The following is a 15,597-nucleotide window of genomic DNA, read 5'->3' as shown; positions in this document are numbered from 1 at the left end:
ATTGTATTTGTATTTTTTGGCCTTTGTTTCTTCCTGGTAGTGAAGAGATTGACGGGAGGCTATAATGCCACTACTATTGCTATTAGTACTTTTTCTCTTTGTTTTGCCCAGGTTGTCCCACTGCATTGGGTTATTTGTCACTGTTGACTCCACTGTTGGTTGAGGGTGGGCATAGACAGACATGTGAACCTCTGTCACATGGTGTCTCCATCCTTTTCTGCTCTCACAGAAGGGAGCTTCACTGGGTAGGCATAGCTTGAGCGGGTGACCTGCGTGTCCAGTCTGGGGAGGAGCTGTGGGACGAGCCAGAGTTTGAGATGCTGAAGAAAAAGCAAATATCTTCTCATTTTAATGTTTAAAATCTGTCTGTTTATGGTGATAACTGAATCCTAAAACAAAAACAAAATGTGTCTTTATGCTGCAAGATAGCTGGTTTCCTTTAAGATGTATGTGAAGTAAACAAAAAACATTCACTATAAAAAATATAAATATCCTTAACATAGCATGCTGACAAACAAAATTGAGTTTATGAATGTTTCAGATTTGTTCAGTGCAGTAGTGAGCAAAGCACACAGAAATGTGCATGTGCTGCCAGGGTTTATTTGTTTTTCAGGGCATGCTTGAAAGAGTGTTTCTGTCTTGATCTGTAGCTATTAATTCATCAGTATTTTCAGTTTCCATCACACTGTTGTGTATGTAAGAAAATACAGCCTCCACAAATGCAAGGAAAACAAATGCATGACTGGTTGACATCTTTTTTAATTCAATTCTTCTCGTCTAAACACCGTCTTTGGTTTCTAAATGCTTAGTTGCAGCAGTTATGACAACAGATGTCAAACTTTCTTGTTTTTGTCTCCCCAAAATAAGCTACATTTAGCAAATACTCCCAATATATTCATTACTAAGTGCATGACCTTTATACCTATCTTAAAGTCCACTTAGGTGCACATGTCAAATTATACACAAACTTCAGGTTTCTCATATTTTACATCAACAAATAAACAGGGTAGGACAGGGACTAGTCTTACAAGAAACTGTCATCCACAAACTGTACAATAACACAAAATCAACATTGTGTGGTTAGAAAACACAATTCAGGTCAATTTAGAATTAAACATTAAAGAGTGTGGACTTAACGGGAATGTGAAGGGGAACAAAATAACATTTCTCATGGCATCCTTATAAAATACACATGTTGAATTGGCTGAGGGAGACAACAGGGACACCAGATAGATATGGCTTTATATTTGTGTTGTGGTCTTCCAAACATGTTACCTCATTAAAACAAGAGGCATCTTTAGATTCAAATTAAGATTGAAAGATCAATACAACAGGGAGATCAATGAAAAAAAATGCACATTGTAAACTTAAAAAAAAAAAAAAGTTTAAAAAAGAATAATTACAAAAATGTTTAACAAACAAACAAACAAATCATATTCTTTGTCTGTATGGATTTTTATATGTGAAATGGGAGAGTGAAAGAGGAGTTGACACTGATATGTATTGTACATTTCATATTTTAACAAGTTTTTCGGTTCACTTGTCTACACACAGTCCCATGTTTTAATGATGAGACAGGTGTGTATGTGCAGCATGGTGCTTGTGTGTGCTGCACGGATTCGGATAATCTGAATGACACACGGAGGTTACCGAGTTCTGCGACGCATACATGTGTTTGGCCTGCGTGTGGCCACAAAGCCATGTTTGCAGTAGCACTTGTACGAGCCGGCAGTGTTCACACAGCGAGCGTTCTTGCATGGACTAATACGTTCTGCACACTCATCAATGTCTGAAAGAAATGAACACAAGCACTTATCAAAGAGTGTAAAACAGGAAATAATAATGTGATAAGTTATTGATGAAAAAAGGAACGTATAAAATGTGTAAAACTAGCAAATACAAACCTATACAGCGGGTGCGTGAGTGGTCCAGCCTAAAGCCTTGGTTACATTCACACATGGTGCCCAGGTAGGAGCGAACACAGCGACCATTTGCACAGCTACATTCATCCGACTCCTCCTCTGAACTGTCACCTTTTGCAGTCACACAGGCAGGAGAAGAAAATGTGGGACAAAAGGAGATAAGAAAATGAGGGTTGGTTGGGAGTAAATAGGTCAGTGTATCTGCCAGATGATTATATACAATTATATAGTATGTATATATACTGTATATATATTGACAAAGATGATGTTTGGTTTTACCTGGGTTATAGTTAGCAAAAGCTGGAAGGAAATCCTGCTCCCCATCAGACTCAGTCTCCAGATGCATCTCACACAGACGACTGAACATCTCTAAATAAAAAAATTAAACATATGTTTAACCCAAAAGAAAGGAAAACCAGCAGTCAGTGGTTATGGTGAACACCTAGGTGTGCAGTTCGCTCACCTGAGTTTCTCGGTGGACAGGTGTTACACTCGGGCCCCCAGCCTCGACCATAGTGACAGCAGCACTCTGAGTAGGTCACCACCAAACCGTTCCTGGGCTCGCTGCAGATCAAGCCCTCGTCAACCTGCATGAAGCAAACGTCCTTGTGGGCTGCAGTGCGATCTGGGTAAAAAGGGATGAAAAAACAGATGTATAATGTTAACAGCTGCTTTAGTAAAGGAGGAGTGTCAAATTCACATAAAATTCTTTGTATTTGCATTACAGTGTACGTACAGGAAGTCATATTCAGACCTCTGTGATTAATACCAGGTTTAACACAAATGTAGCATTATGAAAGCCAGAAGAAAATGTCTGCATAGAAAAAGGATAATGTCAGATGTACAGTATTTAGCATAAGATTTTGTTATATATTTTTTGTAGTAATAAAGTGACACGACATGACAGTGTCTTAGGTTTGGAGGGAAATGGCTGCATCATTTCACTTTGCTTTTAACACCCACAATCTGCTGTAGATGATGAGGAGTCACTCTCTTGTTGAAATATGTCAATATTTTACATTTAGTACATGTTTTAAGTCATGAAACCACTTTGATAACTTAAAAATAGTTATGGATTAGTGTTAAAACAGTGAGTAAAGTGTATGTGCAGGAATATATATCCATCCATTCTCTATACATGCTTATTCTTGCTCAGGGTCTTAGGTGTAAGGGTGAGCCTATCCCAGCATGCATCAGCTTTCATCCCTTCAGTTCTGATCTATTTAGCCTACAGTAGCAAACTATAATACAAGATTTATTTTATTTTTCAGCTTGCTACATACTTACACACAGTATATTGATTCTGTGAGTAGCACATTGACTAAAAAAGAAAGAAAACCCACTACACGGATTGTTTATACAGTTTGAAAACTGAGTCATCAATGAATGAATTTACATTATTACTATGTTTATCTACAGGCTCATGTAAAAGTCACCAAACTTATACTGTATAAGAACCGATATTACACCTACAAATAAGAGCCAATATTACGTTGCCATCATAATTTAAAACATTGCCTTATACATGAGTTCTGTTACTGTATACTGTAGTACATGTAAATACTGTATGTGTATCTGGTTAAATGTATTTAACTGACAATAACCATTTTTAAAGTAATATAAACTCAAAGGCTGACTTATGGTCACATTATGGGAAAGTTAAGTCATGCAATGTGTTTACTAATTAAACATGCTACCCCTCACAGTGTTTTAGGGTTGAATAAAGAATAAAGGTGGCTACATGTGTTGCGTTGATGCTCAAGATACTCTCACAGTTTTGGGGATAGAGCAAACCGCTTTGTTAATGCTTGGTTGCTTGTGAATCAATATGTTTCCCTTGTCTTATAGATTTGTGATCATGATAGCATGCACAGTGCTGAATGTCATTTTCTGTCTATCTGCTGTTTACATTGCTTAAAAGTGTTATCTTACCAACTTAGTACTGTAGTATCAATTACAGAATAAAAAAAAACTATGAAAAAATTGCTGCAAAAATGATCAGCAGAACATAACTGTGCTGTGGATTATATTGTATATATTGTATATATATATATATATATATGTATATATACTAAGCTCAAGCCATTTTTTACTGAGTGAGCAGTTTTCAAATTATGAGTGTATCCTATCTCTACCAGTCCAAATCATTCTCTATCACACTGAACACACTCTGACTTGTGTGTACAAATACAGTGAAGTATTCTAGTAACTATGCAAAGTGATATCTATCCAAGAAAGGGAAAGTGTCTCTATTAGTGGGTAACCAAACATTAAGTCAGCACAGGCCACAAACTGGGCCACAAATTGGGAGGAATTACAAAGAGCAACATGAGTGGCAGATGTTGAGGTAAGCCAAAACTCATTTTAATTGGTCAAGCTCAGGTGAGCTGACGCTGATTTTACCCACCGTCATAGACGCACTGTTTCTGCGCTGCACTGAAGGTGAGGGGACGTTCGCAAAAACAGTGAAAGGAGCCGGGCGTGTTCTCACACCTCCCATTCATACAGTACGAGGGGTCCTGGCACTCATTCACATCTGCAAAGGGCACCACAGACACTGGTTACAGTATGAACATCTGCTTGGGGCCAGCTCTTCTTGTCAAGTGGCAGACACAATAACAAAGAAACCTGTGCAATTTAATGCAATTTGGTAAAATAGTTCTGCAATAAATCCAGCAGCATTCATTGCAGAGATATTGTACTGCTTTGTATTATATTGTACAGCAGTTACTGTTATTGGGGATACCACCTGTATGGACCATTTGCTTCCTGTTTTGTACTTATTGTAGTTATTTCCTTCACCTGTAACACTAAAGATAAAGTGAACTTCAGTCATGCATAGTACTGCAGTTGGTCTCTAGTTAACATGCAACCAAACTGCACTATCTGCAACAATGCTGAAGGGTAAAACAGGAAGCTTAGTTGCAGCAACACATCAACTGCCAAGAAGTTAGCAGGCAGTTTGGAGAGAAAATGAATAATGCCATATCAGCCAGCGTATACTGTGACATGGATACAGCATGTTGGTTATGTGGTTTGGACATTGAGCAGACTTGAGCTTTTTTGTTGTTTGGCTTGTATTGTTGTTGTGGCTTTAGTATGTTTCTGTAAATGGAAAAGGCTTGATGAAATAGTGGATGTATTCTTGAGTAAATGTTAGATCTGTGTGGTTTAATGGAGTTAAAAAGAATGATATGGGACATACATCGGACATCAACATATCATTCTCCTACATTTTTGGTTTCTCTACTTAATTTTGTTTTTGGTTGTTGTTTTTTTTTCTTGAAGATGACCAAATTTAGCATCACTTGACTGAAACAAACGGTGTCCCTGAATAATAAAACTTATATTAGATTCAGGCCATTATAGCCATATTCACATACATTCAGCCTACCCAAGTTGATGCAAAACTCAGGCTGAATATTGGCAACGGTTTTGGTCAGTTTGACCAATTAAATATCTTTTATAAACATGTGCTCAGCTCAGCAGTATAGTACAGGGTCGCACAATGATTGTACAGATTAACCTCAATGACCCAAAGTGTCCTCAAAGGTTCTGTGCTCAGTCCTTTCATGTTCATACTCCTCATGCTGCCCCTTGGTTTCATCATCCATCCTCATGGCCTCTACCTTGACTGTTACATAGATGATGTCCCGCTCTACATCTCTCTCTCTCTCTCTCTCTCTCTCGCTCTCTCTCTCTCTCTCTCTATATATATATATATATATATCACCTGATCCTCTTCTCCTGTTCCAGATCCCAATTCCCTTATTCATCACCACCAGTGTCTCAGCTCAGGTTATATCCTATTTTACTCTTGCCTTCACTTCACCCTTACAGAAATTATGACATTATGATGGGTTCTAATCACATTTTCATCTTATTATGCATGTTCAATAAAATTATTGTCACATAAAAAAACTGAAGACTCTCCTGATTAAAGTGGTGTTAATGTTGCTTTTAGAACTTTTAGTGTGTTCCTTAGGATCTTGTATGGAACTTGTTGTGTAAGGCTTCTTTGAGTATCTTATCAGTGACAACAGGAAAAATGGAGATATTCATCCAAAACAACAGTTTCAAACTTGGAATAACACTGGTTCACATTTGGTCATACCATGGCCATCATCCTTCATAGCCTCTTAATATCCTGTCTAACTGCATTTGCATCTGCTTGTACTGTAACTGCAGCATTTCCTTTCTTTAAATGGGATGCAATTTAACTTCATGTCTTCAACCTCTGCCCAAAATGAGGAAAAAGTTCCTTCAAGTTTAAGTCAGATTTCTACACCAGATGTCCTCGGCAAATCCTGACTTCCTGATTGGGTCAACCTGGACTGTCTGGTATCTGATGTAGCTCAAAACCAGATGGTGATCAGTTGACAGCTCAAACCTATCATTATCCTCACAACCAAAACACTGGCTTCAGCACTACTTCTTTCTTCCAAAATAGATTTTGACCAACAACGCCTGACCACTTGGGTTCAGAGTGCTACATCATTCCTGCATATCATGACTGTCAAGGTATCCTGGTAAGTGACATCAGTATATGTTTGCACTTATGTGGGCATGCATACATGAATATGCAATAATTACAGTCAGTTTTCCTCTCTGTACCATGTAGTTGCATGGAGGCAACTGTCTCATCCATCAGAAGAAACCAAGCTGTGCAGCAGACATTTCTACTCTCATCCTGTACAATTAAAAAAGGGAAATAGCAGCCAAATTTAACTACAGAGCCAATGGTTTGTGCAGATCATATAGCTAGTTGGTAACTCTCAACCTCATGTACCATTTGAGAAATCATTTGCAACTGATGTACCAGCAACACAGGCAGCAATAACAGTTCATAGAAATTACAAAAAATCTACTAACTTGAGTTATATTAAGCACTATTTATCAGAATATGCTAGATTTAATAAAGCTGTAGCTGTAGTGGAATATTTTAATGTCACTATAGCGGAATATTTTAATGTCACTATTTGATTTCGGTGTTTCTACATGTTGATTAAAACAAAAATGAAAATGAGCACTAAACTGTAAGAACAAATTCCACATGATGTGATAATCTACAATCTAATTGTGTAACTATTTTATTATCACATGTGCAAAATATATAAATGGGTACTTTTGGATATGTATATTTGCCTGCTAACAATCTATCGCCAATATCTTCATTTAAAAAGCATGTTTGCAATTTGTTTACTTTAGACAGCACAAAATCTTAGAGGAAAAAGTAAGAAAAGCAGCACTCATATGATTATGTTACTGCAGTGCACATTTATTATTATAATTGCTCACTGGTTTGTTTCGCCACTTTGATCAAAAAAACATGAGCACAGGGAGAAATGTGTGGTTTAGCTTCAGATGGCTCTAAACTGTTTCTTCCAACAACATCATCCAACCATCACTGGGTGTAAAAATAAATGAAGTACTTACAAGGTTCTTCCCCTGTAATGTACACCCATAAAATATCAATTACAGACACAAAGTGATACTGTGAGATCACAAAAACCCTCAACTACTTTAAAAGAGATAAAAACACTGTTTGTGATATCCAAACTGATTCATCATGCTCACATATTTTTTATCTTTAATAATGATTACAGAACATTATGGACATAATATTTGATAAGTCTGCTCAATATAATAATGTCAATACTTCATGCTTACCTAGTTGAAAATTTGATGTCTATTCTTGTCTGGGTTTAGAGTGATGACACCTACAAAAAGGTTAGTAGATTTCTTCCCCCTCTTTGTGCAACTTGGCACTGAAACCAGTTTTGTCTCCCACATACTGACGCCCACAAGTGCAGAAAGCCAATACCACTTTTTCAATTTTTAGCTCTGGGTTTTTTTTCCCAGAATACACAGCTACAGCCCACCACTGCCTTGTTGCTCTTCATAATCTTCCTACTGCAGAAGATCTGTACTCACCGGCCTGTTCCTCAGGGGTCACGCATCTGTTACGGTCGATAGCTAGGGTCCAGGGCGGGGAGCAGATGCAGTAGTAAGATCCTGGAGTGTCCACACAGTGGCCATTCTTACAGTTGGCTGGGTCCTCACACTCATTCACATCTGCACAACAAAAAGGTGGACTGAACACTCCAGATAACTCTTCAGGCAGATGTCAGGGGTCATTGTGAGAAGATATTTGTTTACTTACCTGCTACTGTTGCTATCACACACTTCTTCTTGTTGGAGTCTGAAGTCCAGGGATGGTTACAGTTGCAGTAGAAGGATCCTTCGATGTTGACGCACTGGCCATTAGTGCACAGAGATTCGTCATGGCATTCGTTCACATCTGAGGGAGAACATCAAACAGGGATCTGTTATAAACCACCAACAAAACTGTTCTTATTTCAAAAATGAAAACATGCTTTTGTGATTGTGTGAGACAATTTTAAGTGGCCATTTTGTGGTGTTTATCCAAGTGCTTACCAATACACTCGAGAAGGTTGCTGTCATAGTAGAAACCCTGTGGACAGTAGCACTCATAGTGTGGCAGCGTGTTCTCACAACGACCCTTCTTACAGATTTCCTCAGCAAACAAGGAACACTCATCAATATCTGCACACAAGGGAGGAAAATCTCTTTTCAATCACAAAAACAGAGCTAGATGAGGCTGGGTTTGGGGGGAGTCATGTGTGTACCAATCTTAGAAGTGACTACAACCACCAGCATTAGGAGCTGACAATATATTTGGACAAGGATAAACAAAAGGTGTTAAACTCTGATAGTACTATGATCATCTTTATATTATAACAGAATGGACATTGTGGTGCGAATAGGAAGATTATTGTAGCACTGTGTTGCGCTGTTGCATAATATCTACCATGGTAGGCAGGCAGGCTATACTTGCGTCCTTCGTCATAGTAGAGACCTTTCCCGTTTGGACACAGGAAGTGGAACTCAGCTGAGTGGAGAAGACAAGGACGAGTTGAAAAAAGTATGTTAGATATAGATACACAATATAAAATGACAGTCTACTGAATGATCTTAATAACTATTTAATATTGTACACATGAGTTTACTTCCTGCGCTGTAAATGTACCTGATTGGGAGACAGGACAGGGGTAGATCTCACAATGATCTCCCCATCCAACCCCAATGGAGCAGCAGCACTCCTGTTTGCTGACGTTGGTGGCTAGGACACTGTCGCAGAACACGGTGTCATCCAGGTTCAGGTAACACTCCTTCTTCTCCTCTGCTATCACTCGAACTGCTGCAGGAGCAAACACGGTGAGGATTTGGTATACAATCCAATGACAGGACCTTAAATGAGCTATCCAAGCAGGATTTCCATTTTATGTATTAAAGTGTGTGATTTGGGTTCATATGGAATACAGTTTTTTAATTTATTGCAAATTATAAAAAATGTTCAGCTTTCTGGCCCTCAGATTTGGTTTTGGTTTGATCTGAGCTGTTTTGGGCCTGAGACAGGAAGGGATCAAATGTTCAGGCCTGGTTAAAGCTCTGGGATGAATGTGGGTCTAGAGTAAAGCAGAGGGAATAAGAGCAGGCTTACCCTCACAGCTGTGTTTGTCCTCTGAGAGGACATAGCCTTGATTGCAGACACACACATATGAGCCCGGTCTGTTCTCACAAGAGCCGTAGGGCTGGCAGAGACTTCTGTCTGCAGCACATTCGTCTGTGTCTGAAAGTGAAATCACACAGGCTGCTCTGAGTATTTATTTAAATCCAAACACCAGCTGAGTTGCAAACAAATGCATTTCTTTTTCAGCATAAAGTAAGATAACATTCTGCCATTGATATATTTGTTGTTTAATTTAGACAATTATAGTATCCACTTTATGCTTCAAATCCCACAAAACAATGACGCATGCGTCCAAAATCTCAAATAACTGCTTACAAGAATAAAACTATTGAGAGTTTATCATGTAGGAAAGAGTGAATGAGAAAGTGATTTCAAACACAGCTTACCCTTTTTCTTTTTTTTAGGTATCTCTTAAAATAGATAATACATTAAAGTAAATGTAGTTAAAAGGTTAATGATCAGGGAAGAAATAAATACTGTTAATAAAAGAAAACTAGCATTACACTCCAGTTTAACAGACTGCATATATGATGTAAGTCGCGAGTTACTATTTAAATGACCGCATCCTGTTTTCTGATAAAGGTCTGAACTTCAGGGTTTAAAGAGGCCTACCTTGGCATCTCCTGCCTCCAACCAGTGAGTAGCCCTTCTGGCATTGACAGTGGTAAGAACCCATATTGTTGATGCAGCGGCCCCTTTGACAGTTTGATGGTCTCTCACACTCATTGATATCTGAAGGGAAAAAAACAAAACAACGATGAAATGTGAATCATGTGGTTGAGCAAGAAAAAGCGCATAACTTAAGAAATCTATTCCTGAAATGGTCAACACCAAACTGAACTCAGTCATGCTTTATTTGATTAACTATAATGCTCCAAACAAGTCTCATGAGTTTCAGGTGATAAATCATTTCATACTGATTCCCTGTAAACATTTAACACAAATAAAATGCGTGTGTCTACAATGTTGAATAATTCATGCCTTCACAGTGGCTGCCTTCCTGTGTGCGCTGGTACCCCGGGTAGCATTGACACTGGAAGGAGCCTTCGGTATTGATGCAGTGGCCATTGGCACACAGCCTGACATCTTCACACTCATCAATGTCTGTATGGGAGAAGGAAAAACATGCAATCTATGTAAATCTGCGAAATACACCTCATTCAACGATTAAGCCCTCATACACATGAATATTGAATGAATATATAAAAAATTCAGTTCAAAATAATTTAATGTAAAGGTGATATCTGCTTTACTAACCACTGCATCCTTTGCTGTCTGCAGAAGGGAGGAAGCCCTCATTGCATAGGCAGCGGTAGGTACCAGGGAGGTTTTCACAACGGCCATTAGGACAGATACCGGGCTTCTGACACTCATTAATGTCTGGTGAAACACAGAGAGACATAAAAGAGGCAATAATGACACACATAAGAATTACATGACCGCAAATAGCCTAAACTGAAAGGAAATTTGCTTTCAGGAGCATCTTTTCCTGAATTCTTAGCATGACAATAACGCCCCCCAGTGGGCAGCATCCCACAAAAACACACTGACAGAAGGAAAAATGTATTATTGGTTTTTCAGTATGTTAACAAGTGATGACTAGACAAGTGAAGATTGCACTCACCATAGCAGATGCCAGCACGTGCCTCGTGACCAGGCAAACAAGGAACGCACTCATAGGAGCCTGGACTGTTCTCACACTGCTCATTGGGACAAGTGTCAGGATTCAAACACTCATTTATGTCTGGAAGAAGTGCAAGTTTTATGTACTCATTATATTTTAATTTGCATCCACATACAGAGCATAGGCACAAGCAGCACATATCCTGAGGCAGTGATGGTCTTTAACTCCTCATCATCAGTTCAGTCCATGAACTTAATTTCACTGTGTCCCCTAATGGGTCCCTTAATGTACTCAACACTCACTCTGTTACAGTATTTTATGTTTTTACGCTGGTGTTTTATTTATTTTTGATATGTCTATGCTGATGTGTATCTGTATTGTACTGTTGATGCATGCTTGTATTGGATTATTTTTGTCTACCCCAAGCACATACCAAGACAAATTCCTATCAATGTTTCATTGGCATGGTAATAAATTACTGAATCTTGAGCATGTTACAGTGATACACACATAGAAGTATTTATAAAGCCTGTTCACTAATACCCATAATGTGATAATTATCAGTGTCTTTATACCTTCACAGGCTGGATGACGGTGTGACTTGCTCCTAAAGCCGCTGTGACATTCACATTTATAGGAACCGGGCAAGTTCACACACTGGCCTCCAATACCACAAATGTCTTGCTTAGAACACTCGTTCACATCTGCAACAGAGACATTAGTGCCAATGCAGAATCTGATAACTCACAGAATAAAACACTTGAACACGGGAATACTTCAGTCTTAGAACTTAGAACTTACCTATGCACTTAAGTCTCCCATGCTGCACCATGTGTTTATAGCCTTGGCGACAATGGCATTTGTAGCTTCCTTCTAGGTTGATGCAAAGGCCTCTGCCGTGGCCGCAAGGTTCTGACTCACACTCATTATCGTCTGGACAACAGGAGTGAAGAGAGGGAGAAGTACAATAACTACATATGTTGAGAACAGAGTTAAATATTACAGCCAACAGAGAGTTCAGTGGACACAGTGCTCTGATTCCAGGGAGCGTTTTCATCACCTACACTTAGATGATGTCTTGTTAATCATATGTGTTGTGTACTAGATCAACTAACATTTTACTTATGACCAGACCCTTTCACATCTATGACACAATGTAATCTAGTGGTGAGAATGTAGGCCCTCTAAGTTTATATTGAAGTTTGTTTTAATATGAAATGAAAATAAAACTGACACACCTACTAAGATGTCAAAGATGCAGCAATTTATACAGCAGGCAGTTCATTCCATATCTCCATTATCTTTACATTCAGGGCATTTAGCAGATGTTCTTATCAAGATACCAGAGATGTTTTTATTCAAAAACTTTGTTCAGTGGCCAGACTCTCTTTAACTTATTCTCAACACAAACAAACATTTATGTAGATTTGAATAATTAACCGTGTGAGAAGAACTGCATCATTTCACTTTTGTTATTTGGTTTGGTTTCTTATTTTTGTTTTGAGAAGAGTAGGAGAATGTGAATGCATATGTTTAACTACTCTGACTGTGCTTACAGCCTTGCTACACATATCATTATCTGTCTCATGAGTTCTGTCTTGTTGGATCCGTTTGTTTTGTTCTATTTTGTCCTGCCTTGCTTGTCTGCTGCATCCTGCGTCTGGGGCCATCACCTGCTACTCTACTTGACAGAATCTTTGTGTCCTGACTTCAAGAAAACTATATACCTTGAAAACAATTAAAAACTATTATTATATGTTTGTCTCTGGATTTTTGATTGCTGTCATGACTATTCAACAATTTGAACCATTCATATTATAAGGTGTTTAGAGAAACTTATCAGTTAATGGCAATGACTCAAGACACTTATTCACAATTTGAGTGACAATCCATTTTTCCATCTACTTGTACTTAATAAACCCATAAAAATATGCATTTTTTTAAAATTAAAATGCTTTTTAAATCATGTTCTTGAAATGCTCTTTAAATTTGTGCATCTTTTTTTTTTTGCTCACAATTACCGGTACATTTAATTCAATGTGAAAGCCAAAATACTGATTGCAGTTATCAATCAATTTAGTTTGATTGATAAATGTTGTTTAAAATGAGAACCAGGACCAGGTCAAGAGTAGATAAAAATGAGAAACAGGCACCTTTTTTCTGAGACTAATATTAGATGAATGGATAAATCCTTTCCTCTGTCATTCTTGTAATTCTTCTATTTTTGATTCAGAATGCGACTCACACAATGCAGAGAGAATAATTAGATCCAAGAGACAAGTTGCTATTTTAAATTCTGATCTTGAGGCAGCACCCATACATTAACTAACAGACAGGATGACAGGTAGTGTTTAAAAGTTATGGACAATTACAATTTTGGGTTAGGGATGCCTTTAAAGGTTTTATCCTTTCTATCAATTATAGAGGTATGTCTGTAATGGGAAAAGTTAGCTAGAAATAAATAAATGATAAACAAATAAAACATAATCTCCTAGAACCAGAGAGTCTTTTGTTTTTGCCAGGGATGGATACACATGCATAAGAAACTTCATGAGAAATTTCTTGTCATTATTCATCATCATTCCGTTCCTGCACTGTTTCTACCATGGTCTCTTACCCTCACAGATGTTCCTCTGCGGGTTGAGATGGTAGCCGGGGAAACAGTGACAGATGTGGCCGTTCAGGGTGTTCTCACACTGTCCGTGACCACAAATGTTCCTGCTTAGCCTACACTCATCTGTCTCTGCTTCAGGGAGGGAACACACAACATTCAGCATCTTATATATACATGCATATATATATAGATATATAGATGTATGTGTGTATCATTATTATTCTTGCATATTTACATAATGTATATATATACAGTATATAGCTGGTCTCATCCATGCTGTACCTAAAATCCTTGGGTTGTGGCCATGTTCACACTATTTTTAAACTCCCTCAGACTTTTTCACATCAAAGCCAATGACAGGTGTCACAGAGATTTTGTAACATTTCAAAATCATCACAAAACACCCAAATCCAGAAAAGCGAGGGACCAGAACTAGACTAAGAAAGCGGTAAAAGATTGTATTAATGGCTGGCAACATTCAAAAGAGTGCCTACATTAGGTTGTGTGATTCTGATCAGCACTTATCATTAATTTGTCTGAGGGAATGTTTTTCTTTTTATGGAAATACTGTGTGTATCATATACCCTGCACAAATTGCAGTTATGGCTACACTTTATTCCCATAAAACACAAAGAATGTGAACATCACCTGAAGGCTGGTTCATGCTCCACGGTTGAATGCACACAACATGCAAAGTGTCCAAAAGCATCAGTTAAACATTAAAGAAGCATGCGTCTGATTTTACATAAATAAATGAAGTTTATCACATGGAGAAAGTCAACATGTCATTTGTGAGTGATGGACCCAAAGCTCACCACGATATTTTCTTTGGGGAATGTGGAGAGCTGAATTTTCTAGTTTTGAGGTGAATGAAGCATGAACCAGCCTTTAAAAGGAGTAACTCTAAAATACATGTTTTATAGTCAGTTTGAGGCTCGCAGGGAACTCACGCAACACTTTTGTCTGTGTTTCGAGGGGGTAATTGCCGTTGGTCATTCTGATGATTGTCGGAGGGGTGGGTTTAATAACTGTGGATCCAACAGAGGAAAAATGAAGTGGACAAACTAAAAGAGGGATCATGACATGTTGAACTTTAGCCCTGACACTTATGTATGTGATGGTCTATCAGTTGTTGCAATAAGCTGCAAGAATGAACCTTCCCCCTCTTTATGACAGCTGAAATACACAATATAAAGTACCAGTGGCTCAAAACATTATGACTTGTGTTCCAACATGTTCCATAACTGGAGTAATGGAGTATGAATTTGACTGTTGGGGCTGAAGGTGAGTTTACCAGGGACACGAGGGCTGTGGGTGCTGGTGGGATTCTGTTGCGCAGCAGTTGTTGTCTCTGGTGGTCTCTCCTGGTTAAAACAGACTTGTCAGCACTTCCAACGGCTAAAAACAACCAGCTATTAACACTTAAAAAACAGAATTAAAAACAGAAATAATATCTTACCGGCTGCTTTGTTTCTGAAAACAAAAAAGATAGACAGGTATTAAAAGATTATCCTCACGAGGACTCACAAATCAAAATGTTAGCAGTTTGAATAGTATTTGAAGACTCACCCTCTTTGTCAGGTTTGCGAGGGAAGATAAACGGAGGGAAGGCCAAGGTCTCTCTTATATTTTGGAGAATGTAGCCTTTCCCAGCAGGACAGATCTTACTGAAGGCCGCTGAGCATCACATAGAGAAAAAAGAGAGGATGTTATTGTTATTTTATTTCACATTTTGACCACATTCACTACAGAACACTTAATTAACAATTAATTACAGATACTGTGGGAGGTAGAGCAGGTCATCCACTAATTGGAAGATCAGCGATTTGATCCCCAGCTCCAGTCCACATGTCGAAGTGTCCTTGGGCAAGATACTGGACCC

The 15,597-nt window shown here is 38.4% G+C and overlaps 1 protein-coding gene across 1 annotated transcript in view; it reads right to left on the bottom strand.

Annotated features, from left to right (window-relative positions):
* Positions 1-747: 747 nt before the first annotated feature.
* Positions 748-15,597, bottom strand: part of ltbp3 (latent transforming growth factor beta binding protein 3) — a 35,176-nt gene continuing 20,326 nt past the window's right edge. The window contains exons 8-29 of the mRNA XM_053331108.1: positions 15,285-15,392; positions 15,175-15,188; positions 15,010-15,079; positions 14,666-14,743; positions 13,719-13,847; positions 11,903-12,034; positions 11,677-11,805; positions 11,102-11,221; positions 10,735-10,857; positions 10,459-10,581; positions 10,090-10,209; positions 9,448-9,576; positions 8,974-9,144; positions 8,755-8,835; positions 8,361-8,489; positions 8,086-8,223; positions 7,857-7,997; positions 4,330-4,458; positions 2,386-2,547; positions 2,202-2,291; positions 1,905-2,033; positions 748-1,789 (exon numbers count right to left, since the gene is read on the bottom strand). Coding sequence (XP_053187083.1) covers positions 1,647-1,789; positions 1,905-2,033; positions 2,202-2,291; positions 2,386-2,547; positions 4,330-4,458; positions 7,857-7,997; positions 8,086-8,223; positions 8,361-8,489; positions 8,755-8,835; positions 8,974-9,144; positions 9,448-9,576; positions 10,090-10,209; positions 10,459-10,581; positions 10,735-10,857; positions 11,102-11,221; positions 11,677-11,805; positions 11,903-12,034; positions 13,719-13,847; positions 14,666-14,743; positions 15,010-15,079; positions 15,175-15,188; positions 15,285-15,392 — 2,588 coding nt within the window. The 3' untranslated portion in view covers positions 748-1,646. The remainder of the gene's footprint in view (positions 1,790-1,904; positions 2,034-2,201; positions 2,292-2,385; positions 2,548-4,329; positions 4,459-7,856; positions 7,998-8,085; positions 8,224-8,360; positions 8,490-8,754; positions 8,836-8,973; positions 9,145-9,447; positions 9,577-10,089; positions 10,210-10,458; positions 10,582-10,734; positions 10,858-11,101; positions 11,222-11,676; positions 11,806-11,902; positions 12,035-13,718; positions 13,848-14,665; positions 14,744-15,009; positions 15,080-15,174; positions 15,189-15,284; positions 15,393-15,597) is intronic.

The sequence above is a fragment of the Scomber japonicus genome, chromosome 13 (assembly GCF_027409825.1).
Source record: "Scomber japonicus isolate fScoJap1 chromosome 13, fScoJap1.pri, whole genome shotgun sequence".
Classification (NCBI taxonomy): Eukaryota; Metazoa; Chordata; class Actinopteri; order Scombriformes; family Scombridae; genus Scomber; species Scomber japonicus.
Note: the sequence above shows the minus strand (reverse complement) of the source record. Positions and strands in the feature narration are given on the sequence as shown.